The sequence below is a fragment of the Lemur catta genome, chromosome 3 (assembly GCF_020740605.2).
Source record: "Lemur catta isolate mLemCat1 chromosome 3, mLemCat1.pri, whole genome shotgun sequence".
Taxonomy (NCBI): domain Eukaryota; kingdom Metazoa; phylum Chordata; class Mammalia; order Primates; family Lemuridae; genus Lemur; species Lemur catta.
The window spans coordinates 66,104,815-66,129,039 of record NC_059130.1 but is presented as its reverse complement, the minus strand read 5'-3'; the positions used below and the strand labels follow the sequence as shown (position 1 = coordinate 66,129,039).

Genomic DNA, 24,225 nt, shown 5'->3' with positions numbered 1-24,225 from the left:
TTCTTAAACCCCCTCTTCCAAAAAAGTAAGTATAAAGCATATTTGGTAATTATGTTTCCTAAACATGAACATACACCTTGATATTCACATATAGAAATGTGTGTTAAGGTTTAGGTTTCTATATCCAATATAGGATATTCCTAACCCTTGTGGTTTTACTACAAACATAATTAACAAGTATATCGAGTCTTCAACAATGAAGTTTAATCAAAGTGTCATATGAAGGTCCTATTTATTGTGGAACAAACACTAACATAGCAAATCACAAAGGCATGAATTATATTTAACTATGAGGAATCTTTTTTGTTAAAGCCCAGATATATTTCCATACTTAGGAAAAGAGCCAGCTATTCATTTAAACAAAAGGCATAAAAACCATGAATGTAGTTGGTAGCTGAAATCACTATCAAAGGAATGCTTTTCAGCTAAGACAAGTAATGTGTAATAGAAAGAGCTCACTGTACTGTAATTAGCCATTTGTGTATCTGACTCTACTATTAAATTAGAGCTTTGAGAACAGAAATAGGGTCTTTGGTGTCATTAGGCTCTAGAACAGGTACTTAGTAAATATATGTTCAATAAAGAGGCTACAGATTGCCTATAATTAGAAAGAAAAGGCCAATTTCTCAAACTGTATGTAATTAAATGCATTAAGTTGGACTGCAGATGGGGAAATGCAGAGTAAGTGTTAAGAGGAAAAATCCTGACTCTTTCCTACAGTGCAAATTATTTAACAGCAAACTCCTATCACCACTTTGCATTATAGAATTTCTTACCTCCATGAATACAAAGAAAGTCATTATTTGAAATAGGGCCAGGTTCAGCAAAAGTCTTAAATTTATTCAGCCACTGTCGAGAAATATAAAACTGAAGGAGACTTGGTTCCATTATGTTTAACAAATTTGATATCCTTCGCCTCTCTTTTTGTGCCTCTTCGCTGCTTTTCCTATTAAGGACAATGATTAATTAAATTCAATATACATTTTACTATATTAGACAAGTAGGTGAATTTTTCCTCTTATTAGACTTAGCACACATCTTGATACTAATCTTACTAAATCTTGGGAATAGCAAAAGAAAGTGTATGTTGTATCATCCACCAAATACATTCTACACCTGTAGGGGTGACACTGTATCTTAACTACTGGTATATACGCACACAACTACTGGTACACAGTAGGAGGCATTCAAATGTTTGTTAATAAGACCAAGCTAAATATTTAATCTGTTTTTCTGTTTCAGTAGCTAACATTTTCTTTTATAAGATACTAAAAAATACCAAAAACTTTAATAGTAATACCTCCTTTATTTGCTATTTTAGGAGAAAATTTCATACTTAATTTCTACCATCAGTGCCTAATTTTTTAATTAAAACTAATCTTTCTAAAACAAAATACATCGCTTTGACCTTCAAGTAAATGACTTAATGTTTTCTGAACAAAGAATCACTCTGCAGACAGCCTTTTACTTTAGTCTAATGATATGAGAGGAAAACAATTTCTAATCTTTACTCGGCAATTTGAAAGTCTTAGAAGTCACTAATAACTCCAAAGTGAGAGATGTTTTTTCATATTTGTAAAAATTACTTATCCATGAAATAGTTACTTCCATTACCTATAGAAAAGAACATAAGCTTCTGCATTTTGTACAGTAGATTCTGAAACTTCAGTGACACTCTGATCATCAAATTCATACCAGAGATTATTTAAATTGTTTCGGCAATAGGCTATATAGTGTCCACCTGAATTTGAGGGAAAAGAAATCATTACAATAATACAAAATTAAAACAATAATGAAGATAATTTTTTTGTATCCCTACTGCCTAGCACAGCAGCTTAGATACAGTAAGAACTATGCTTATTTTTTTCAATACATATTATTGACGCCATATATGGAAATACAGGACAGAACATGTAATCTTTAAAAACCCAGTACAAAAATGATCATGTTAAAGTCCTTATTATTTAACTTTATACAATATAATTTCCAATATTCTAAATATCATAGTAAAAAATATTCAATTTCCTAAAATTGTCTGACACATTTTTAATAACTACTAGCAAAGTCTGTTTTTAAATACTTTTCTCCTGTGGTCAATCAGATCTTATTTAAGGACTCAATTCAGATGTTTTATTTTATTTATTTATTTTTTATTTTTTATTTTTTTTTTTTTGAGACAGAGTCTCGCTTTGTTGCCCGGGCTAGAGTGAGTGCCGTGGCATCAGCCTAGCTCACAGCAACCTCAAACTCCTGGGCTCAAGCGATCCTACTGCCTCAGCCTCCCGAGTAGCTGGGACTACAGGCATGCGCTACCATGCCCGGCTAATTTTTTCTATATATAGATTTTTAGCTGTCCAAATCATTTCTTTCTATTTTTGGTAGAGACGGGGTCTCACTCTTGCTCAGGCTAGTCTCGAACTCCTGACCTCGAGCGATCCACCCGCCTCGGCCTCCCAGAGTGCTAGGATTACAGGCGTGAGCCACCGCGCCCGGCCTCATTTTATTTTTTTAAATATAAAAACAAATGTCAAATTGGTATACTTACTACTTGCAGTTCCATGATGGCAAATGACTGACAGAAGATCATACGTCACAATTTGAGTTGGACTATCCTTTGCAAGAAATGGCTGAAGATCCAGGCCTTCTAGCGGAAATGAAACATGGGTGCTGATTTTGGTGGAAAACATCAGTTCATGTCTGAATCTTTTAAGGTGGATGCATAATATCTAAAAGAGAATAAAATTCGAAACTCTAATTTGCCATTACAAAACACTAAAAGTACTCTAAGTAGTAAAACTTAGTACACTAGTTTTTTATTCTACAAGCAAGAAATTGAGGTGCTCAATCAAAATAAAAGTATAAAGTTATTTAAAATTTTATTTAGCTTTATATGCCAGATAAAGGAGTCTATCAAATATGATGAATTTCAAGTGTCAAGGTTAAACATTAACCTGCAATTATAACCTGATTCCAGAGATGTAAAAATGTAGAAATGGTGAAACATGGCACTTCCTAAGTTCACTGGTGTTTTTTTCTAATTCTATACTTTATACTTGCAAGATCCTACAGTCGGATTAAACTTGTTCAACATAGTACACTGCTAGAGGCACTTCCAGTATTTAACCTACTATTTTAAAAATGAATAATTCTAATAAGGTATTCAAAGCAACTTCTCAATAGAACCACTCCATTCTTCAACCTGGCTAAGAATTTATTACAACATTATGTTCGTTAATACTTTATATTTGTTCCTATCACATAATATAAACAATTAAAATCAAAGCCCATACCTCAGGAAACTTTTGAACTTTACAAAACTTCACTCCATTCCTCAACCTAAGGCAGGAAAATAGAAAACCAATGAATCTACAAAAGATTTAGTATATTTAAATATATAGGAAAACTCTTTTAGAAAATGCAGAGACAAATGCTATCAGACTAGAAATGCTGATTATTGAATTGTTACACATCTATAGTAAATATCTTAATAATCAAAACACTAGAGTCCCTTATTGTAAAAAATAATTTAAACTAAGATATCAGTAATAAAATTTTAGAGAGCTATATAATTTTTTGATGGAAATTATTTTATGTTTGTTTTCGTCTGTTTTTGAAACAGGGTCTCGCTCTGTTCCCCATGTTAGAGTGCAGTGGCATCATCACAACTTACTGCAAACTTAAACTCCTGGGCTCAAGCTATCCTCCTGCCTCAGCCTCCCAAGTAGCTAGGACTACAAGCATACAGCACCATGCCCAGCTAATTTTTCTATTTTTTGTAGAGAGGGGGTCTCACTATGCTGCTCACGCTTCAAGTGATCCTCTCGCCTTGGCCTCCCAAAGTGCTAGGATCACAGGCATGAGCCACCATGCCTGGCCTATTTTACCTTTTAAGAAGTGTGCTACTGTCTATGGTCTGGCCATGCCTATATAACATCCAAGTAAAACCAGATAAAGCAAAATCTCAATTTTATAAAATCTATAGTTCAGGTCAACGTATTAAAACTTTTAGACAGGGAGAGGGAGAGGAAAAGGAACAGGGGACGCAGAGAGTGAGCAAGAGAGAGAAAACATGTTCTACTGACCCTCCTGTAATGGTGGTCACTGGGGACCAGGAGAACTCTAACTAAACTCTTTGGCCTCCTCTTAACCTGCGCCTGAGGGTCACAATAGTTCCCAGGTTATGGATACAAGCACAGCAACCCCCCAGAATCTGGGTCCTCTGTGCCCATGGAGCCCACCTGGGGCCCAGAGCAGAGAGGAGTCTTTAGGGCATTTCCTGGTCGCTCCCACAGGTATAGCAGCAAGGGGAGTCAAGAACCTGATCTTGGAAAGTCCCAAGCTGGGAGCAACGCCATTACCTCCAAAATCTACCCCTGCACCCCTGCCTCCGCCACTCCCACCTCTATTCCCACATATACACAGTGGCCACTTGAACACTCCCCTGATCTTGGAAGAGCTATGGGTGCTGTAGCAGCAGCAGATCCATCAGATGCACATCTACAGGCAAGTGCTACTTACTGCTCAGCTCTTCAGGCAAGACGGTGGGTGTCCCTGCCAGTCCCCTGAGAGCTACCTGGGACAGGGACTGCCTCTTCCACCAAGTCCCTACTACTCCTCTTCAGCCCCATCAAGCCTGTCCAAACTGGCAAGACACTGGCATCTTCTTCCTCCTCCTCAGGGGCAGAAACAGCCAAGCAGGCTTTCTTCCACCTTTACCACACACAGGGGTCACAGCATCCTTTATCTGCTGGAGGGGTTGAGTGAAGCCACAAACCCACCCTGCCCCCTCCCCAGCCCCACCAGGTAGCACAGATCAGCCGACTGCCTCGCCTCATCTGGCATTCCCAAGCACCACCAGACTACTGGCAGCACAGTGTCTTGGGAAGGCCCAAGGGCTTGGAGGCTGCCTCCCCAGGGCTCCGGAAACTGAAGAACGGAAGTGGTAAGCTGGGCTGTGGTGAAGCAATGGGTTCCTTGAAGAAGCCTGGTGGAAGGCACAAATGCCACTTCTGTGTCATAGTATTTGGCAGTGACAGTGCCCTGCAAATCCACCTTCGTTCCCACACAGATGAAAGGCCCTATAAGTGCCATGTCTGTGGCAACTGCTTTACCACCCATGGCAACCTCAAAGGACATTTCCACCAGCATCATGAGAAGTACCCACGCATGGAGATGAACCCACACCCAGTGCCAGAGCACCTAAACTATGAAGTCACCACCAGTGACCTGCCTTGCTGGTGTGTCTGTCCCACCAAAGAAGGCCAAGGGAGAGGCAGCCACACCAGGAAGAAGTGTCGAGTGCAAGCCTCTGGTGGCCTCCACCACAGCACTCAGGGCCACAGAGAGCCTTACGCTGCTCCCCACTGGTGCAGGCATAGCTGCAGCTCCAGGGCTCCCTGCTTTCCCTAAGTTTGTGCTCACAAAGGCAGTGGAAGAGCAAAGCTGATGAAAACACCGCACCAGGGAGTGAGGGTGGCAGAAAGTAGCACAGCAACCCACGTGCAGCTAAGTAAGCTGGTGTCTTCACTGCCAAGCTGGGCAGTGTTTACCAGTCACTTTAAGTCCATTGGCAGCTTCTCCTTTTCCTATATGCTAGAGCCCTTAGAGGCCTCACCCTCTGAGACACCAAAGTTGCAGCAACTGTAGAAAAGATTGACTGACAAGGAGTGATGGCAGTGGCCTCCACTGCCTCAGGAGCCTCCACCACCCCTGCCCTTGCACCTTCATCATCGGCCTCTTCTGGACCTAACCAGGGTGTCATCTACCTCCGTGTGCTCAACTGTCCTTGGGCCCGACGCCTGTGTTATGGCCAACGTGGAGGTGAGTGGCCCTTCAAATGCAAAGTGTGTGGCAGAGCTTTCTCCACTCTGGGCTGAGTGTACATCTCGTGGGCCATAAGGCCAGTCCGGCCCCATCTGCCAAAAGTTCACCAACGCTGTCTCTCTGCAGCAGCATATTTGGGTGCACCTGGGGGGTCAGATCCCCAATGGTGGTACCACATTCCCTGAAGGGGGAGGAGCTGCCCACGAGAATGGCTCTGAGCAATCTAGTCTCTGAGGCAGGGAGCTTCCCCCAGCGGCAGTCTCAGCAGCCATGACCAGAAGAGGAGTTGTCTGAGGAGGAGGGAGATGAGGAAGATGTGACTGGTGAAGATTTCCTGACAGGGAGAGGTTCAAAGAGTGAAGGTAAGAAGACAGTATCAGTGTGAGGTGATTTGCAAGAGGCATCTGGGGCAGAGGAGGAAGTGGGGACAGTGGCACTAACAGCCACAGCTGGGACTGAGACAGACTTTATCATTAGGAGAAAGCAGCTCAACAGACTTCTCTGTTGCCGCCACCACCCGACAACCTGGATCAGCCTCAGCCGATGGAGCGGGGAAGCAGTGCTGTTTCAGGAGGCAAGGAAGAGGGGGACAAACCAGAGAAGGACTCAAGCCCAGTGTCAGCATTCACCCCAGAAGGGTGGAGAAGCTGAGCTTGCCTGAGGCAATGAGAAAGGAGCCAAGAGAGCAGCAGCAAAAAGGCCTGTGAAGTGTGTGGCCACATCTTTCCCACCCAGGCAGCTCTGGAGGAACATTAGGAGACCCACTCAAAAAGGGGCCACCGTTCACTTGCGTCTCCTGCAGGGAGGGCTTTCCCAAATGGGATATCCTCAAGAAACATATGCTGCTGACTCACCACCAGGAATAGCCCTTTGCCCCCATGGCCCTCAGAATATTGCTGCTCTTCCCTTGATCCCTGGCTGCTCGCCTTCCATCACTTCCCGAGGCTCTCCTCCTTTCCCCAAAAAGATGATTCCACGACTCTAGGAGCCTGTTTTTCTGTATCTGCTGCCGTTTGACCCAGGGAGCAGAAACTGAGAGCTCCACAGAAGGACCTCCATGGTTTACGAGCCTTTCTTTTCTGTTTTCCTCTGAGTTCTTACATGGTATGTCCCTAGGGGCTTTTCTCTAGTCTCTGAGCTTCGAAATTATTGTGCTTACAAGGGGATGGTCCCCTAAGGAAATTTTCTCCCCTCGTCATTCTTGATACCTGAGGAAAATAGATTTTCTACAGTTTTCATACTCTTAAGGGGAACCCTCGCCAGCTTCCTTGGTGACCCTGTCCCCTCTTCTCCTCTTTCCTTCTTCTTTTCCCTTTGGCAGGTGCACCTGAGACCCACATTTGGAATTGCAGCCCAGCCCAAAGGGGCCAGCAGCTGTCTCTGAAGGGCACAGTGCAGGTCAACCTGCAAGACTTCTTGTCCCAAGACCCTGCTCAGCTGGTAGGGGTGGGCCTCCTATCGTTCTGGAACTAGTACACACCTTTCCTGTCAAGTGGCCTGCACACCAAGCCCTGGGGTTACACCTCCACCTCCACTACCACTTTAGGCCTGGCTCCACCAGTGTTGTTTGGCCCAGAAGCTGTGGTTGGGAAGGTACCTCCAACAGCAGGATCCAGAGAGGCCAAGGAGAAGACAGTTGCCCTCCTCCTAGTTTAGCCTCCTGCATCCACAGTAGTGCCTGAGAAGCCCATCACTGATGATAAGTAGCAAACTGTGTATTCTTCCCCCCCCCCGCTCCACAAGATGCCAGCAATGAAGATACTCCAGTAATTGGTGGCTCAATCTGGAGGAATGATGGGCATAGGACAATTTCCCCAGTAAATCCCTTGACAGTCACATTAAGGCACAGGTGTTACTGGTCAACCATGCCATCTCCAGCTTCTCATTCATCGTGGCCTCTCAAAGCTGGGAAACAAACTGATTTATTGCCAAGAGGTCTCACATGCGATATTTTAGAAAATCTGAAATTAGTTCCTATCTTTAATGAGTACTGTTGGTGAGAGTGGCTGATGAAGTAATGAAGGGGAGTTGAGGAATGTTGCTAAAGCACAGGGCTTATTGGGAACCTGAGTGATTAAGAAAGGGACATGATGGAAGGCAGAGGCCTCAAATTCTTGTCAATGTGAACATTCTCAAACATACTCATTTGGGCTAATGACATAGTGCGCAGCAGTGCACCAGGGATCACGGAGGATTTCCTAGCACCAGTGTGCTTCTAGTTTTAAATAACTCCCTCTGTTATTCCCTGGCCTCTTGTATTTCCTCATCTTCCTTTCTCAAGACCCCTCTCCTCCCCATTTTGTCTATCCATTGGCCAAGGCTTGTGTTTTTGCCACTGTCTTAAGACTCCCAGGCTTTGGGAGACGAACTCCAGGTGGTGTCCTCTCTGCCTCTCTGTCTTGTAATGAGATGTAGTGTGTTTACTCTTAACATAGGATCATCTGAAACAGGAGTTCTGAGGAGGAAAGAGTGAGGGTTTGCTGTAGACTGACTTGAATGATGGCTTCTCCTCCAAAGTTGTAGGCTCCAGAGCTTCCTATCATAGTAAAATGTTAAAAGCAGACAGCAAAGGTATTAGCATCTTTCCCTCCATCATTAAAGGTGTTTTGACAAAAAAAAAAAAAACTTTATTGTTGGAAAAAAACTTGAAATAAAGGATGGTTATTATTAATAATCAATATTAATACACAATTGACAATCTTTGGATTCTGGGCGTAGATGCAAGGTTCTTTTCCATCTTCACTATTATCTTTTTCTTAGTCTGCTCTGCTTTACAAGGAAGGATCCCTCTCTAGGCCAACTCTCTTTTTAGCTGTCAGGTAGGGCTTCAAAGACAAACTGATAAAATCTTTCCAAAAGTATAAGGCAGCATCTTCATCTTTATCAACCAAACAGTATACCATTCCTTTCTGCAAGGAAAAGGACCAACAGCTGCAGATCAATTTTTCCCTGAGGTTACTGCCAAGAACAAGAAGTCTGTATTAGGATTCTAGATCTTACTAGGAGGCCATTATTTTTCTATTACAAAGACTCAGAAAAATTTCCCAGTTCACTCTACCTCAAAATAGTTCTTTCATCAAGTCTGCACTCACTTTTTTATGACTTACCAACAAGAAGCATTGTAGTCCAAATTTATTACAAGATATTAAAAGGCAGCTGGTAGTAGATATAAACAAAATTAGACTTTAGCTGTTCTATTTTGCCTTTATAACAGCAGATAACATCAAAGTTGGCGTGCCCTTTCTGAATTTTATGTAGATCTGATACTATATACCTTTTTCTTCCTGAATTTAGCCTGTCAAAAGGGTAATTCAGAAGACAATATTGCTTTATTTTAAAAAATGTTTTATGCAAAATCACTTATTTTATCCCCCAAAATATACACTTTCATAGCTTAGATAAGCCTATTAAATTTGTTACATTTTTATCTCAGCATGAACAGGTGAACATCTTGCACAGCTGCATTAGGAGAGCTGCCTATTTACAAGCTGAATCCAGACAAGATGAGCTCCTGAATCCTCACATAAATGGAAACAGAGTTCCAGCTCTGTATGCTGCCATTTTAAAAAATCCTCCCATCTGGCAGGGGGGAGGAAAATCTCAACCCTAAAGTGACCAGGATAAATCAGCATGCCAGGGCCATACACCAAGGTGAACACTGAGTCTCTAGATGTGGCACCCTGGTGGATTATCAACACTAGTGCCAGGAGAACACTGTAGCAAGCTGCACAATGTACTTTTAAGGTCAAGAACAGCAGCAACGAGCACCCTAGAAACAACTGTTCTGATTCTTCAGGAACAAAATTGTGTTGGCTCTAGAACAGTTGTCTTTTTACTCTCTTTATTACAATAAAGACAAAGCTTTCTGACCTATACTTTTATAAATATAGTGGCAAATCTAACTCCATATGCCCAATTCATATAACCAAGAAAAATGTACAACATTTAATTAAAAGCATCACCAGTGTCACTTACTTTTTACATTTTTCACAACTGTACATATTGTCACCTGCAAACAGAACAGATCTGGTCATTCCTCTCAAATTAACAGCAAATTACTTTCTCTTGGTTCTATAATTCTTTGATTTTGCCACAAGCTGACCTCACAGCTCAATAAAACAAGGTTCCTTTTTTTAGTCTTTGCTCATGAGTCAGATCATTGTTTACCTTCCCCTCCCTTTACTCCTTTCAACTTTGAAGGCCTACTTTAAATAATAAATATCCTTTCCATTTATTCACTCAACAAAGTTTACTGACTGCCTGTCATATGTTCAAGCAAAGTGCTAGACACAAAAAACAGTGAAGGACCTTAAATGATACAGAGTTCACAGACAATTCCAGATTTGTAAATAAGCCCATTATTTTGGTTAAGTTTGGCCTTCTTTGAATCTCGGAACAGTTTTAAGACACTTCACCTATCATTTTGTCTTGTACGTAGGAATTTGTATAAATTCCTCTAGGATATGATTTTTCTTGTTGTAGTTATATTGTCATGATAAATATTGACACTATACCAGTGGACAGGTACTATTTAAACTGTCTTAAAATTTAGCTTTGGTGAATACATTTTCTAATTTAGTCCCACCAGTATTTTAGCTTCACCTATAACAATTTAGCCATAAATATTATTATATCTTACCTTTTAGTTCATCTCTGGCGAAGAAGGCAGCAAGACAATCTTGCAAGGTTACTACTGGACCCCAAAACCAGCTAGGGACACATGAGACAACAAACCTGAAACATCATTGACAGAAAAAAAAAGGAAGTGTTCTGCCAGTACAGCAGAAACAGTGGTTTTAACAATCATTTAATACAAAGAAAATAAATACATACCTCTTCACGTATTCCATGAAAAAAGCTATCCACCCTTGTGGAGCATATGCTTCGCCACATGATCCTGCTTTGACTATAGAAGTTGGATGACTCGATGAATGCAGCTTAGCAAGGTCTTCCTTGCCAGGAATTGGCAAGGACAGATCTTGAAAGGTCTCGAGCGTTACAGACACCTAAAATTGTTTTGTGTTTTAAAAATGGGATGAAAACAATCCAGCACATTTATAAGGTTAGATTTCAGATTCCAAAGATCAAAGCAAGTTATAATAAGTAAAATCAAACAAAAAAAATGAACTGCTTTTATAGTAACAACAGCAAAAAAAAAAACACTTGCTCTATACCAGGTGCTATTCCAAATTTAATCTTTACATTAACTCGGTGCAGTAGCTACTAGCATCTCCATTACAGTCATAGACATTACAGCATCAGGCACTCCAAATCCAGCTACTGTAGCTTAAGGTCCAAACTCTTAAGCAATATTGTATTTATTTTTGAAAAGTGACCTTTAAGGATAGTTTTAAAATGTTTTTTTAAGGGGGTGGAGCCAAATCCGGCATCTAATTTTAAATAGCTGAAAACATTTCTGATAATTACATTTAAATATTTAGCACCAAAATAACCTACTTTAAAATGACCCTATTGAAAGTCCTTAGATTGGATTTGATATTCTAATACAATAACTGAAAACTTGGTTTTGTGTTTGAAACATTATTTCATATTCATTATTTCACTAAAGTGAAACCATGGTTAAGCTCAAAGAAACTTTAAGAGATTTAACTGTTACTAAAGAACTCATGATGATTTTAATTTATGCCCTTATTACTGTCTATGAATTTGACACTACCTTTATTATAAGAGTTCCAATCTTAACATGGGGAATTATTTATAAGGCATAAGTATAACCAAATGTAAGAGATACATTCACAGCTTTGTGCCCTGTGAATAACAACAGTTTCCAATCATACTTATTTCATCAGCCTTGGTAGAATACATAAATGTTACCAATTCTTGTTGCGGAGCAACTTCTCACCTTTATATGTAACCAAAATGAAAAATTTAGTAATTTTGCCTTATAATACACATGCCTGTCCAATTATGGGTCAAAACCCACCCTTTAAAAAGGATGTTACTATTAATATTACTTCCAAAAAACTAAACTCTACTCCTAGAACCAATTTATATTGCTGCAAACACAAGAAATGCATGTATGAACATCAGTAACAAAGAGAAGGAATTAGATTTTTCACATCATTTTGCCAGGTATTTTTTAAAAAAAGCATTTGACAGAAATTTTCTGTGTATTCTAATTCCCTCATACTCACCCTGTCACAAGTCAGACACTGCACTGAGCTAATGATTGTTCCATCAAATATGTCTGAAATAACACTTCTGTATTTCTTGTGCTGTTTTTTTCTCTTTGGAGATGCAGACTGAGCTAGGATTGAAACAAAAGTGTACAACATTTAAAAAAACAATCAAAGTACACCCTTTAACATTTTTCTCTAGTAAAATTTACTACACTGAAGGGAAATTTTCATAATACCATTCAAAATATCTTTACTTAAAAACAAACGAACAAAAAACAGAGACACTAAGTAGACAAGGTTTAAGCTGCTGTTGTTTAAACATGTATGATCCTTGACCACCATAAATGTACAAATGGGGAAATGAAAAAATCCTTAATTAGCCCAATATTCAGGACATTTTTTCCATATGCAAAATGAAGAGTTTAGCCTCATCACTGGTATGTTTACTTATGTCCTCCAAGTCAAAGGAAGAGAGAAAGAGGTTAAAAAGTGGAATAAAAGCTAAAGATGAAATAGGTGGGGTTCAGTCTCCCCATCTTGACTTCAGAGTAATTTCTGGTTTTGGTTCCAAGTAAGGCTTTATTTGAGGAAAGGATTCTAGTAATTTTTAGAGTTCTTTATATATTTCTGGATACAAGTCTGTTGTTAGCTATGTGATTTGTAAATATTTCCTCCCAATCTTACCTTTTCATTCTTCTAACAATGTCCATTGCCAAGAAAAATTTTTAATTTTTTCTTTTATGCATTAAGTTTGTTTGTTTTTTTTTTTTTGAGACAGAGTCTCGCTCTGTTGCCCGGGCTAGAGTGAGTGCCATGGTGTCAGCCTAGCTCACAGCAACCTCAAACTCCTGGGCTTAAGCGATCCTACTGCCTCAGCCTCCCAAGTAGCTGGGACTACAGGCATGTGCCACCATGCCCGGCTAATTTTTTTCTATATATATTTTTTAATTGGCCAGATAATTTCTTTCTGTTTTTAGTAGAGACGGGGTCTCGCTCTTGCTGAGGCTGGTCTTAAACTCCTGACCTCGAGCAATCCACCCGCCTCAGCCTCCCAGAGTGCTAGGATTACAGGCATGAGCCACTGCACCCGGCCTATGCATCAAGTTTTTGATGGCTTTAAGAATTCTTTGCCTAACCCAAGGTCATGAAGACTTTTGCCGATGTTTTCTTTTCAAAGATTTACAGTTTTACATTTTATAATACTGGGACTCCCATACACAAAATGGTACTGACACTCTGGAAAAGTTTGGCAGTTTCACACAATGTTAAGCATAAAATGAAAATAAAACCCACTTCTAGGTATGTATCCTAGACAAATGAAAACTTACATTCTTAGAAAAACCTGCACATGAAATGTTTAGAGCAGCATTGTTCATAACTGCCAAAAACTAGAAACAATTCAAAAGTCCTTCAATGATGGAATTAACAAATTAATAATAGTAGAACCATACAATGAAACACTGCTCAGTAATAAAAAGGAACAAACTATAAAGACATGCAATAACATGGCTGAATCTCAAATGCATTATGCTAAGTGAAAGAAGCCTACTTCAAAAGACTATGATTCCATTTATGACATTCAGGGAAAAGGCAAAACAATAGGAAAAGAGGATCAACGGTGCCAGGGCTTAGGGATAGAACAATGATCTGATTACAAAGTACTAGTATGAGGGAATTCTTTTGGGTGTTACAACCATTCTATATTCTGTCTGTTGTGGTGTTAACAAGAATTTATTCATGTGTTATCATGTGTTAAAACCAATAAAAATCTACACAAGAAAAAGAGAACTCAACTATAAGTAAATTTTTAAAAGTTGAGAAAGAACAAACAAAATTTTAAATCATGGTTATATAAAATTATGCTGTCAATTTTAAAGGAACAAATAATATTTCATGAACACTTCAAATTATCAAATATCAAAATCAGCATTTAAAATGAAGACCCAAAGTAAAAGAATTTAAATAAGGGAAACTTTTTACCTTTTTTGAGTGTGGGTGCCAATCCTGGCCACAAATTGCCTGTTTTAGGAGGGCTTGTTGATAAACGGGGGTTAACACTTTCATTTGATGGAAGGATCTGTGTTGTAGACAGGTCATTCAAATGGACATCAGTGATATATTCTGTAATATTGAAATTTTGTATTATTACCTTAAATAGTAAAGTTATTCTACCTGTCCAATAACGTTAACTAATTTAAAGGTTTTCTAATTTGACATTTTGAACACAATTCACATTAACAAATGTCAGGCAAATACTTGATAGACAAAATGCTTGCTAACCAAAATAGTAATTTTCCACCTAGGAATTCAATTAATGTTTATAACATACTACTGTTGTAGGCAATTCAGGAAATGAGCAGTGGAACTATATACAAAACCAAAGAGGATCTTATTTGTCCAAATACAGTATTTAAAAAAAAAAAAGATATTCAGGATAGTTTTAAAACCATGTGGGAAAAACAGAGATTAATCTCCCAAACTAATATAGTAATAAAAATCAAACAAAAGGCTGTGTGCAGTAGCTCATGCCTGTAATCCCAGTACTTTGGGAGGCCAAAGTGGAAGGATCACTCGAGACCAGGCTAGGCAACATAGTTGAGACTCTGTTTGTACAAAAAATAATAATAATTAAAAAAAATTAGGCCGGAAGCGGTGGCTTACGCCTGTAATCCTAGCACTCTGGAAGGCCGAGGCAGGTGGATCGCTCGAGGTCAGGAGTTCGAGACCAGCCTGAGCAAGAGTGAGACCCCCGTCTCTACTAAAAAATAGAAAGAAATTATCTGGCCAACTAAAAAATATATAGAGAGAAAAAATTAGCCGGGCGTGGTGGCACATGCCTGTAGTCCCAGCTACCTGGGAGGCTGAGGCAGGAGGATTGCTTGAGCCCAGGAGTTTGAGGTTTCTGTGAGCTAGGCTAACGCCACGGCACTCACTCTAGCCCAGGCAACAGAGCAAGACTCTGTCTCAAAACAAAAACAAAACAAAAAAAAAGATGTGTGTTTTAAAAGAAAAAAATTAAAAAGAAAAAAAAAAACACATAAAAGCTCAGACTCCTGATTTAGGTCATCCCCTGGTTACTATGTATAAGAACAAGCTTGTTACAGAGCAATAAGGACCAGCATGTCCCTTAATGAGGTTTAACTGGGCTATTGACAAGAAAGGGCTGGTGTCAAGCCTAACTCTTTCAATACTGACATTTGACAAATTTATTGACTCAACAACTTCTACACAACGTCAGTATAATTAAGGAACTTAACACTCCTAGTTTTCCTGACCAGAAGGCTCTGTACACAGGTGAACCATTAGTCTTTGTATAATTAAGGAAATATTCCTCAAGAAAGAATTCTGGATTCATTCAAATACCGAAATAAATTGTTTAGTAACTCTCTTCAGTAATTACAAAAGATGAACTTTCTTATGTTACTTGTCTACCACTTATTTTAAGATCACATAATTTGAACTTCTGATGATCCAATTGTGTGTGATTTAGAAAACTGAAACACCACATTAAGCCAAGATAAGTTAATTCTTGAAGAGATATATGTCGCTCAGTCACCCCAGCTAGAGTGCAGTGGCATCATCACAGCTCACTGCAACCTCAAACTCTTGGCTCAAACGGTCCTCCTGCCTCAGCCTCCTAAGTAGCTGAGACTACAGGCAAACCCAACAACGCCCAGCTACTTTTTCTGTTTTTAGTACAGATGGAGGTCTCACTCTTGTGCAGACTGGTCTTGAATTCCTAAGCTCAAGCAATCCTCGCGCCTGGGCCTCCCAGAGTACTAGGATTACAGGTGTGAGCTACTGTGCCTAGCCTCAGTATAGTTAATTAAACTCCTATACTAGAACATATCCAATGTGACTCCAGTGACAGCAATCTAAATATAATAGTGTGTATAATTAAAAAATTGCAACTTGGGTTATTTTACTTCTTTCTGGGCACTCAACAGAATTTGCTTAAATTCTGAGAAGCCAAATTTTCTAGATTACATAACTACATAAAAGACTTCTGATGAAATGTTTAGTTCAAAAGGATAAATTTCTTGTATAATTAAATGACCCATAAAATTCCTCTTATCCTCAGGTTCTATACTTTTATGGCTTTAACACTCACAAGCAAATATTGCTAAACTATAACTCTATTTTTTTTTCGAGACAGGGTGTCACTGTTGGCCTGGGCTAGCATGCAGTGACGTCGTCATAGTTCACTGCAACCTCAAACTCCTGGGCTAGAGCCATCCTCCTACCTCAGGCTCCCAAGTAGCTGGGAATGCTATAGTTTAAAGGAGGATGTTGTTGTCCCAGCTACTCTAGAGGCTAAGGCAGGGGCCAACTCAAACCCAGTAGTTTGAGGATACACTGGGCCACCACACTCTAATCTGGGTGACAGAGCAAGACTCTGTCTCTTTAAATAAATACGTACACACATACATAAATAAATAAATAAATAAATAAGAAATCCCCAAAGTAACAATTATTTAAACACCCACTGTCTAAAAATGAATACTATCATTTTCATGATTAAATTATTAAATTGTCACCTGAGGCTCTGCTGTGTATTTGCACTTTGACAGTTTCCTGGTTGTTCAAGTCAACTGTTTCAGATACAGAGTCTCTATCTTTATCTAATTCTCCTTCAGAATTTACTTTATTAATCTTATTACAGATCTTCTCTTTTTGCCAATCTTTTGACATTTCTGAATTGTTCTCATCATCCTGAATTAACATTGTTGTTTCGTTATTATCTTCAGAAAAGCCTCTAGAGCAACTTTCATTTTCTGCTTTATCACTGTTGCTGCAAGATTCACAAGACTGAAAATCTACATCTGACTGGTTCTTGTCTTCTTCCATGGTCTCTTCAGTGGTTATGGTTTGAGGATCTTCCTCTACTTCCATGATCTGCTCTTTCAATTCTTCATGAAGCAGATCCATTAAACATCGAAGGAATTCTTGAGCATCCTAATGTATCAGCAACATAATGTTATCACTTCATTACATGTGTATAAACTTAAGGGAAAATATACAAAATATGTTTCTCAACTGATTTATGAATTTGCAGCACTATACTGAAGAATATCAGTTTGTAAAACATTAGGTGCTAGAGGGGATAGGACACACTAAATTCTAAAAAGTTGTGTAAATAAAAGTTTTAATAAACTGAAGATGATCTGGAAGTCAGCTTTTAGTAGTGTTGCTACTAATAAACTGGAAGGATAAGACATAGAAAAAATAAGGATTTGCCTCATGTGACAGAATTCAGAGAGATGTCCTAAATTCAAATATTTTATATGTTTGGCTTAAATTAGAGCTTCCCCCAATCTTGCACTGTATTTCAAAGAAAATGCCTTGATCAATCTGAAGTACCTATTGAAAACACAATAACTCATACCACCAAATCATAATCTTTAAAGATCCAGAAATTTGCATTGGAAAAAATGAATAGAGAATAGGTAATGGGTTGAAAAAAAAGAAAAATGTGAGAGGACTAGGTATTAATATTAGAAGATATTATATAAAAAAAACTACAATAACTGAAACCACCATGTGGTACTATTTCAAAAGGATAGGTCAATGAAATGATTACAAAGCCCAGAAACAGATCCTATCATATATTAACATAAGAATGAAAAAATTAACAAAGAAAATTTTAAATCAGATAGGAAGATAATTCTTACATTTGTAGAGTTTAGTATTTCTTAACTGTTTATGAAAAACAAAAATGAAATTTGAATGATACTGTAATACAAAATAGATGCCAGATGTACTGAATAATTAAATGTAAAAAATGAAAGCATAAAATATAGAAAATATTGGTGAAAATTTCCAATCTCTGAGTGTAAAACTCGAAGCTAAAAGCTACAAGAAATATATTGATGTATTTATCTACCCCGACATTTAAAAGTTTCTAGAAATACATACATAATAAAACTAAAAGTTGGAAAACTGTAAACAAACATGATAATAGGTTACCAATCTTGGTAAATAAAGACAGAGGAGTAATGACATAAACAAAAAGCCTAATAGCATTTTCTAAATTTATTTAAAATTATTAAAATTATGAATGAAAAAGCAATAGACTAACCTGCTGAGAATAACCCCGAAATGTTGGATTTACAGTTTTAATTCCTTGAAACAGATTTGTGGGCACAACAGATCCTGGCCTGAAGAATACATTTTTAAAGAGAAATTTTGGGTATTTTTAATTTTTGTTTTAGAAATTAACAACCAAGAATTCAAAGTGCTAAATAAATTGAAAATTGTTTTACATTTCAAAAAAATCATTCAAATCAGCCCAGTATTATGTTTCATAGGTACATGAGAACATATTAGTGATATTTTAACTGATATTTTATTGTTCTCCTCCCCCAAATAAATGATCAAGCTCCACTGTAAGATTTTTCAAAAATGCAGTTTCCTGAATAGTTCTTAAACAAAATACTAACATATTACAGCAAATAATTATCCTAATGCTAAACTTTAGAACAAAGTATAAACATAACAAAGAATAAACATAAACAGGAAAACATTAATATAGGTATTTAGGGTCTGATTTTAGTATTGTGAGAATGCCTACTCCTGCATTAAAACTCAAAAGCTTCAGTAACAGCAGCCTTAGCACTTCAACACTATACTACCAGTACAAATAATTCTAAACTTCTACAATGCTTTCATTTGGATATTCAGCTGCAAATGTAATATGCATGAAACTGAACTATCTCCAGTCTGTCTCTCTTCCACTTTTTTCAGCTCTATAAATAGACCTACACCCTTTTAATATTTATAATAGTTAAAAATAAAAGAAAAGAAATATAGTAAGTACATACCTGCTTTTATGCCACAGTTCTGTCATTAGCTTGAGATAACTTTTACAAATGGCTGGTTTCTTATCTGTTCGAGCTAGTCCTCCACAATCAAGAAAAAATTGTGTCAAAGGTGGGCTAATTTAAAAAAGAAAAATATCAGAGTGGAATCAAAGTTTAATACTAACTAATTTCAAATCATTAAATGAATTGACAGCACACGTTATCTCTGTATCTGTTATTCCTTTGCTGCTTTTTACAGCTTCACCTTCATTTCTTCATATTCTTAATGAGCTCAACCCATTCAAATCAGATTTGGCCCCACCATATGTATCAGAGTCCTCCATGCTGCCAGGTCCAGTTAATACCTTTCAGTGCTTTCTCAGTAACACTTGTTATAGGTGACTACTCTCTCGTTCTTTTTTTTTTTTTTTTTTTGAGACAGAGTTTCGCTCTGTTGCCCGGGCTAGAGTGAGTGCCGTGGCATCAGCCTAGCTCACAGCAACCTCAGACTCCTGGGCTCAAGCGATCCTCCTCCCTCAGCCTCCATAGTAGCTGGGACTACAGGCATGCGCCACCATGCCCGGCTAATTTTTTCTATATATATTTTTAGTTGGCCAGATAATTTATTTCTATTTTTAGTAGAGACGGGGGTCTCACTCTTGCTCAGGCTGGTCTCGAACTCCTGACCTCGAGCGATCCACCCGCCTCGGCCTCCCAGAGCTAGGATTACAGGCGTGAGCCACGGCGCCCGGCCAGCGCTTCTCGTTCTTGAACAAATCTCTGGACTACTGTGATGCACTTTTCTACTTTTCCTCTTTACCTCCCTGGCAACTCCTTTTCCCTCTTTATTGCTCCTTTTGCTCTCAGACATCTAAGTATTAAATAAAAGGGTTTCTCAGGACTTGATCCTGCAACTTTTCCTCTTCCTTATGTACTCCTTCACCTGGGTTATCTAAAATTTTCACCCATATGCCAATTATGGCCAAATTTATATAAAGTGAACCATGTTAGCTGAACTCCAGATTTATATCAAATGCCCACACTGATGGCCAACATGGTATTGCAAATTTAACATGCGCAAAATATAACTTTCAAGTGAACCTGCTCTTCCTCCAGGCTTCTACATTGTAGTATGTGGTACTGTTATCTGTTGATGACTCAAGTTAGCAATTTATAAGGCACTATAATCTTTTATGAGTTTGATTAGCTTGAGGGAACCTCCATGAATCTATTCAGTTATAGGAAACTGACTGGGCAAAGGACCAAATCCTGACCTGCAATGAGTTAACCATCCTCTGAAGGCATTTGGATAGTTACTAAGCCATCTCTTTGCAAACAGTGTAACCTTACCGGCCGCATCTTTTCCACTGAAATCAAAGAAGCTGCAAAGTAAATTTGTGGAAGCAGTACTGTACAGCAATCAACATCAAAGGATTTAGAGCAACAAACACACACACATAAACCTTAAATTTAGAATTCTCCTCTAGTACTTACTAGCTGGTTACATTGGCAAAGTTATTTAAACTTTTATGTCTAGTTTTCTTATGTGCATAAAAATAACAATAGCATTAATCTACAGTTCTTTCATCATATGATTATATTATTAAACCTTGAATCTCCTTTTCTCTTTCTCCACTTACTCTAACCCACATTCTATCAACCAGTCATTCTCCTAAAAATGCTTATCTTCAATTCCTGCACTTCTTTCCTACCAGCCTACCTACCACCATTTCTTGTCTAAATTGCTATAATAATCTCCTAGCTGATCTACTAGATTCCATTTTCTTCTTCTGCCAATTCTCTATACACATGGCAACCATAGTAATCTTTTTAAAATGTAAGTTAGATTATTCGGCTACCCCATTGTAAAAACACTTCAATGGTGTCTTACTACACAGAATCTAAATAATGTGGCCTACATGACCTAGACCCATATTATTCACTCCCATTATTACTGTACTCTTGCCACATAGATTTTCTTCCAGTTCCTCAGAAGTGTCAAGCTCTTTTCCACCCCAAGGGTGCTTACAAAGTGTTGATCTTTCTGCTTGGAATGTTTTACCCATCTTTTCATACAACCAGCTCATACTCATTCTTCAGGTTTCAGATTAAATGTCACTTCTTCAAAGCGGTGTTCTCTTATCACTTAATAAAAATTGAGTTCTTGGCCGGGCGCGGTGGCTCACACCTGTAATCCTAGCACTCTGGGAGGCCGAGGCAGGTAGATTGCTTGAGCTCAGGAGTTCAAGACCAGCCTGAGCAAGAGTGAGACCCCATCTCTACTAAAAATAGAAACAAATTATCTGGCCAACTAAAAATATATGTAGAAAAAAAATTAGCCGGGCATGGACGGCACTCACTCTAGCCCAAGCAACAAAGCGAGACTCTGTCTCAAAAAAAAAAAAATTGAGTTCTCTTTAAAGGGTTATGAAACATAAGACAACTGAAGACAAAGCATTTATAGAGGGTTATATATAATAGAAATGAAACTATTTTGGGAAGATATACAGGTTTTGTATCCCTAATCCCAAAATCCAAAATTCAAAATGTTCTAAAACTTGAAACTTTTTGAGTGCTGACATGATGCTCAAGGAAAATGCTCATTGGAGCATTTCAAATATTGGATTTTCAGTTTAGGCACTGGTGTTCAACTGCTAAGTATAATGCAAATATTCAAAAATCTGAAAAAATCCCAACCACTTCTGGTCCCAAGCATTTCAGATAAGGGATACTAAACCTGTATAAATATGTTCAGTTTCCAACCACTGCTCTAAAATTCAATCAGGTAGAAAAGGTAATGTCAAAGTTAGTGATTTCTGAATTCTGGTCCTGACTCAATCCATCTAATCTTAAGAGTAATACTACCTGGCCTATCTACTTTGGAGGGCTACAATAAGGAAAAAAATCTGAATATTTATTAGAAGCTTTCCACCCACAGAAAAATATAAAATATTTCCATATGATCTCTGAACTAAAGTAATCTGAATTAATTAGTTCCAGTTCCTCATTTTCTAAATGTAAAAAACAAATAACTTGCTCAAAGACACACAACTACCTAGGGTCTAAGCCAGGACCAGTAGCCTCAAGAAACTATGGATATACACATAGTAAACCCCATTGGGACAACAACAGATTATGTCCCAAACCAGATTCTTGCCTACTCTACCTTGAGAGTTAGTTAACTACTACAGTAGCACGGTTTTCTGCTCAAAAAAAGTGAATTTAAAAATTATATAAACAAAATTAATTTCTCTACTTACCAATTAGAAAGAGCCTGCAAAGCTGCATTCATATAACAAGTATTTCCAATATTTTTCAAACCTGTAAGACCTATTAAGAAAAAATATAAATTAAGTCATCATTCAATAATACAAAATGACTCAATTTTATGGGTGAATACTATGGTTCCCAAAGTACATTAAGGACCACAGAAATATAAAATAGCAACCTGAATAACTCAGAGAGGTCACACTTTTGGAAATCAAAATCACAAAATTATAATCGCCAAAATTTTGAGCTTTAGATAAATTCAAGGATTACTTAGTTCAACCTCTGATATCTGCACAAGAAGAACAGCCTTTCCTATTATCATTTCACTAGGAACAGACATTTTTAAACAGCACTAGCTGACACTTATATTTCTCATTATAAACTAAGTTTATTGTGAGAAAGTAGTTTAATGACAATGCAAAAAATTCACATCATGATAAATGATAAGCATCCTTTTCCTTCCCATTTCAATGTATTGAATTGAAAGCAATATTTATTAGGTTGAACCATAGGAAACTACTAACATTCAACCTACAAAAATGACAATTTCATATGGCTCAAGCTAATACAGTAAAGAAGTCATTGAACTATTGTTATCTCTTCCGTGTATATTCAAGTTCACTTTCATCAGTTTACTCCATTATTAAAAGATGAAATAACATATACTTAAAAAATAAAATTATAAATGCTATTTGAATTTAGAGCAATACGAAGAAAATTTAAACTTCTAGGAATCTCTGAAACATGGCTGAATTAACACTTGGTAAGTATCCAATAAATAGTGTAGGCTAAATTAATGGGCAAAAATACAGAAATATATATTTATAAATTATCTCACATAATGTTAAACTTATACCAAAGTGTTAATTTCCAGATAATTATCTATATACACACTAAATATATACCTAATATCAATTGAAAAGCTGAAAATTAAAGTTTATACTAAGAACTGTAGGCTTAAAAGAATATAGAAAATCCTAATAGACTGGTTCTCAATGTAGGGGTTGAGAGGGAGCGAATGGGAAAGAAGGGAAGAGAGTATCAGAATCACCTGATTCTTTTTCTAAATGAATATTACCCCTAAACAGCAGTCCCCAGCCTTTTTGGCGCCAGAGACCAGTTTCATCGAAGACAATTTTTCCATGGACTCGGGGTGGGGGGGGAGGTCAAATGGTGATGCCAGTGATGGGCAATGGGGAGGGGAGCGGCTATAAATACAGATGAAGCTTCCCTCGCTCACTTGCCCGCCACTCGCCTCCTACTGTGCGCACCCCTCACAAGTTTGATGGAAGAGAATTTGGCGTGGGGGGCAGTGGGGGCGTCAGAGCTCTGTGGTCCAGTCCCTAACAGGGGTTGGGGACCACAGCTCTAAGAAATTCTGCTAAGAGGATACCCTATTAACTTCCCACCAATCCCCATCAATGACAGGTTAAGAATAGAAAAATGGACTGAGAACCATTGTGCAAACAGACTTCAAAAGGCAATTAAGCAAAAAGGACCATAAGGCTCAAATGCCAAAGAGTAATTAGGATCCCAGCTTTGGTAAACTGATACCAGAGAAATCAAAAGTTTGCTTGCAAATACAATTTTACTAGGCCAAATTTCAGAGTTCTTTTATCATCAAGTCCCTTTCACCTGCAGATTTTGAAATTTTCCCATTATACAGTTTGCTAAAGAAATAGGCAGTGCCATACAAAGGAATGTTACACAGGAGAATTATTTTACCTCTTGCCTTAAGTTCGTCTTCTTCTTCCACTTCTATATCCAGATCATCAAATACAGCAACCAGAGGAGTTTTTAATGTTGTATTACTAGGTATTTTAAAATCCTTGATAACAAAAAATATAGCACACTTGAACAAATCCTTACGTTAAAAAAATACTTTAATTTTATTTATATAACATCTACATTATAAAAACAATTGGGATGTTATTTTAATAGTAGAACCCTAAGAATTTGTGGTATTAGCAATAAGAGTATAAAATATACATTCATATTTTGAAGGAAATAAGGATCTACATTAGGTAACAGCATATCATCCTCAGCTTTGTTAACATATGTACTTGAGTAACAAACCAACTTTTTATAACTTTTTAAAATTAAAACCCAACAGCTAATGCCAGTTAAATGGCATCACATTGCAGCTAAAAACACCTTCGAAGTACACTATCAATATCACATGGTCTCTTATT

The 24,225-nt window shown here is 37.9% G+C and overlaps 1 protein-coding gene and 1 pseudogene across 4 annotated transcripts in view; one reads left to right on the top strand and one right to left on the bottom strand.

Moving 5' to 3' along the window:
• USP33 (ubiquitin specific peptidase 33) overlaps window positions 1–24,225 on the bottom strand; it is a 61,678-nt gene that overhangs the window by 14,100 nt on the left and 23,353 nt on the right. For 3 of the 4 annotated variants that reach the window (XM_045547710.1, XM_045547713.1, XM_045547711.1), the window contains exons 6-19: window positions 23,759–23,861; window positions 22,024–22,093; window positions 18,785–18,898; window positions 18,043–18,121; window positions 16,502–16,919; window positions 13,944–14,084; window positions 11,979–12,091; window positions 10,657–10,829; window positions 10,463–10,557; window positions 9,799–9,832; window positions 3,291–3,336; window positions 2,546–2,726; window positions 1,615–1,741; window positions 777–946 (exon numbers count right to left, since the gene is read on the bottom strand). In XM_045547710.1, the coding sequence (XP_045403666.1) occupies window positions 777–946; window positions 1,615–1,741; window positions 2,546–2,726; window positions 3,291–3,336; window positions 9,799–9,832; window positions 10,463–10,557; window positions 10,657–10,829; window positions 11,979–12,091; window positions 13,944–14,084; window positions 16,502–16,919; window positions 18,043–18,121; window positions 18,785–18,898; window positions 22,024–22,093; window positions 23,759–23,861 (1,864 nt within the window). The remainder of the gene's footprint in view (window positions 1–776; window positions 947–1,614; window positions 1,742–2,545; window positions 2,727–3,290; window positions 3,337–9,798; window positions 9,833–10,462; window positions 10,558–10,656; window positions 10,830–11,978; window positions 12,092–13,943; window positions 14,085–16,501; window positions 16,920–18,042; window positions 18,122–18,784; window positions 18,899–22,023; window positions 22,094–23,758; window positions 23,862–24,225) is intronic. The other variant, XM_045547712.1, reaches the window with a different exon arrangement.
• On the top strand, window positions 4,077–7,530 carry LOC123635495 (annotated as a pseudogene).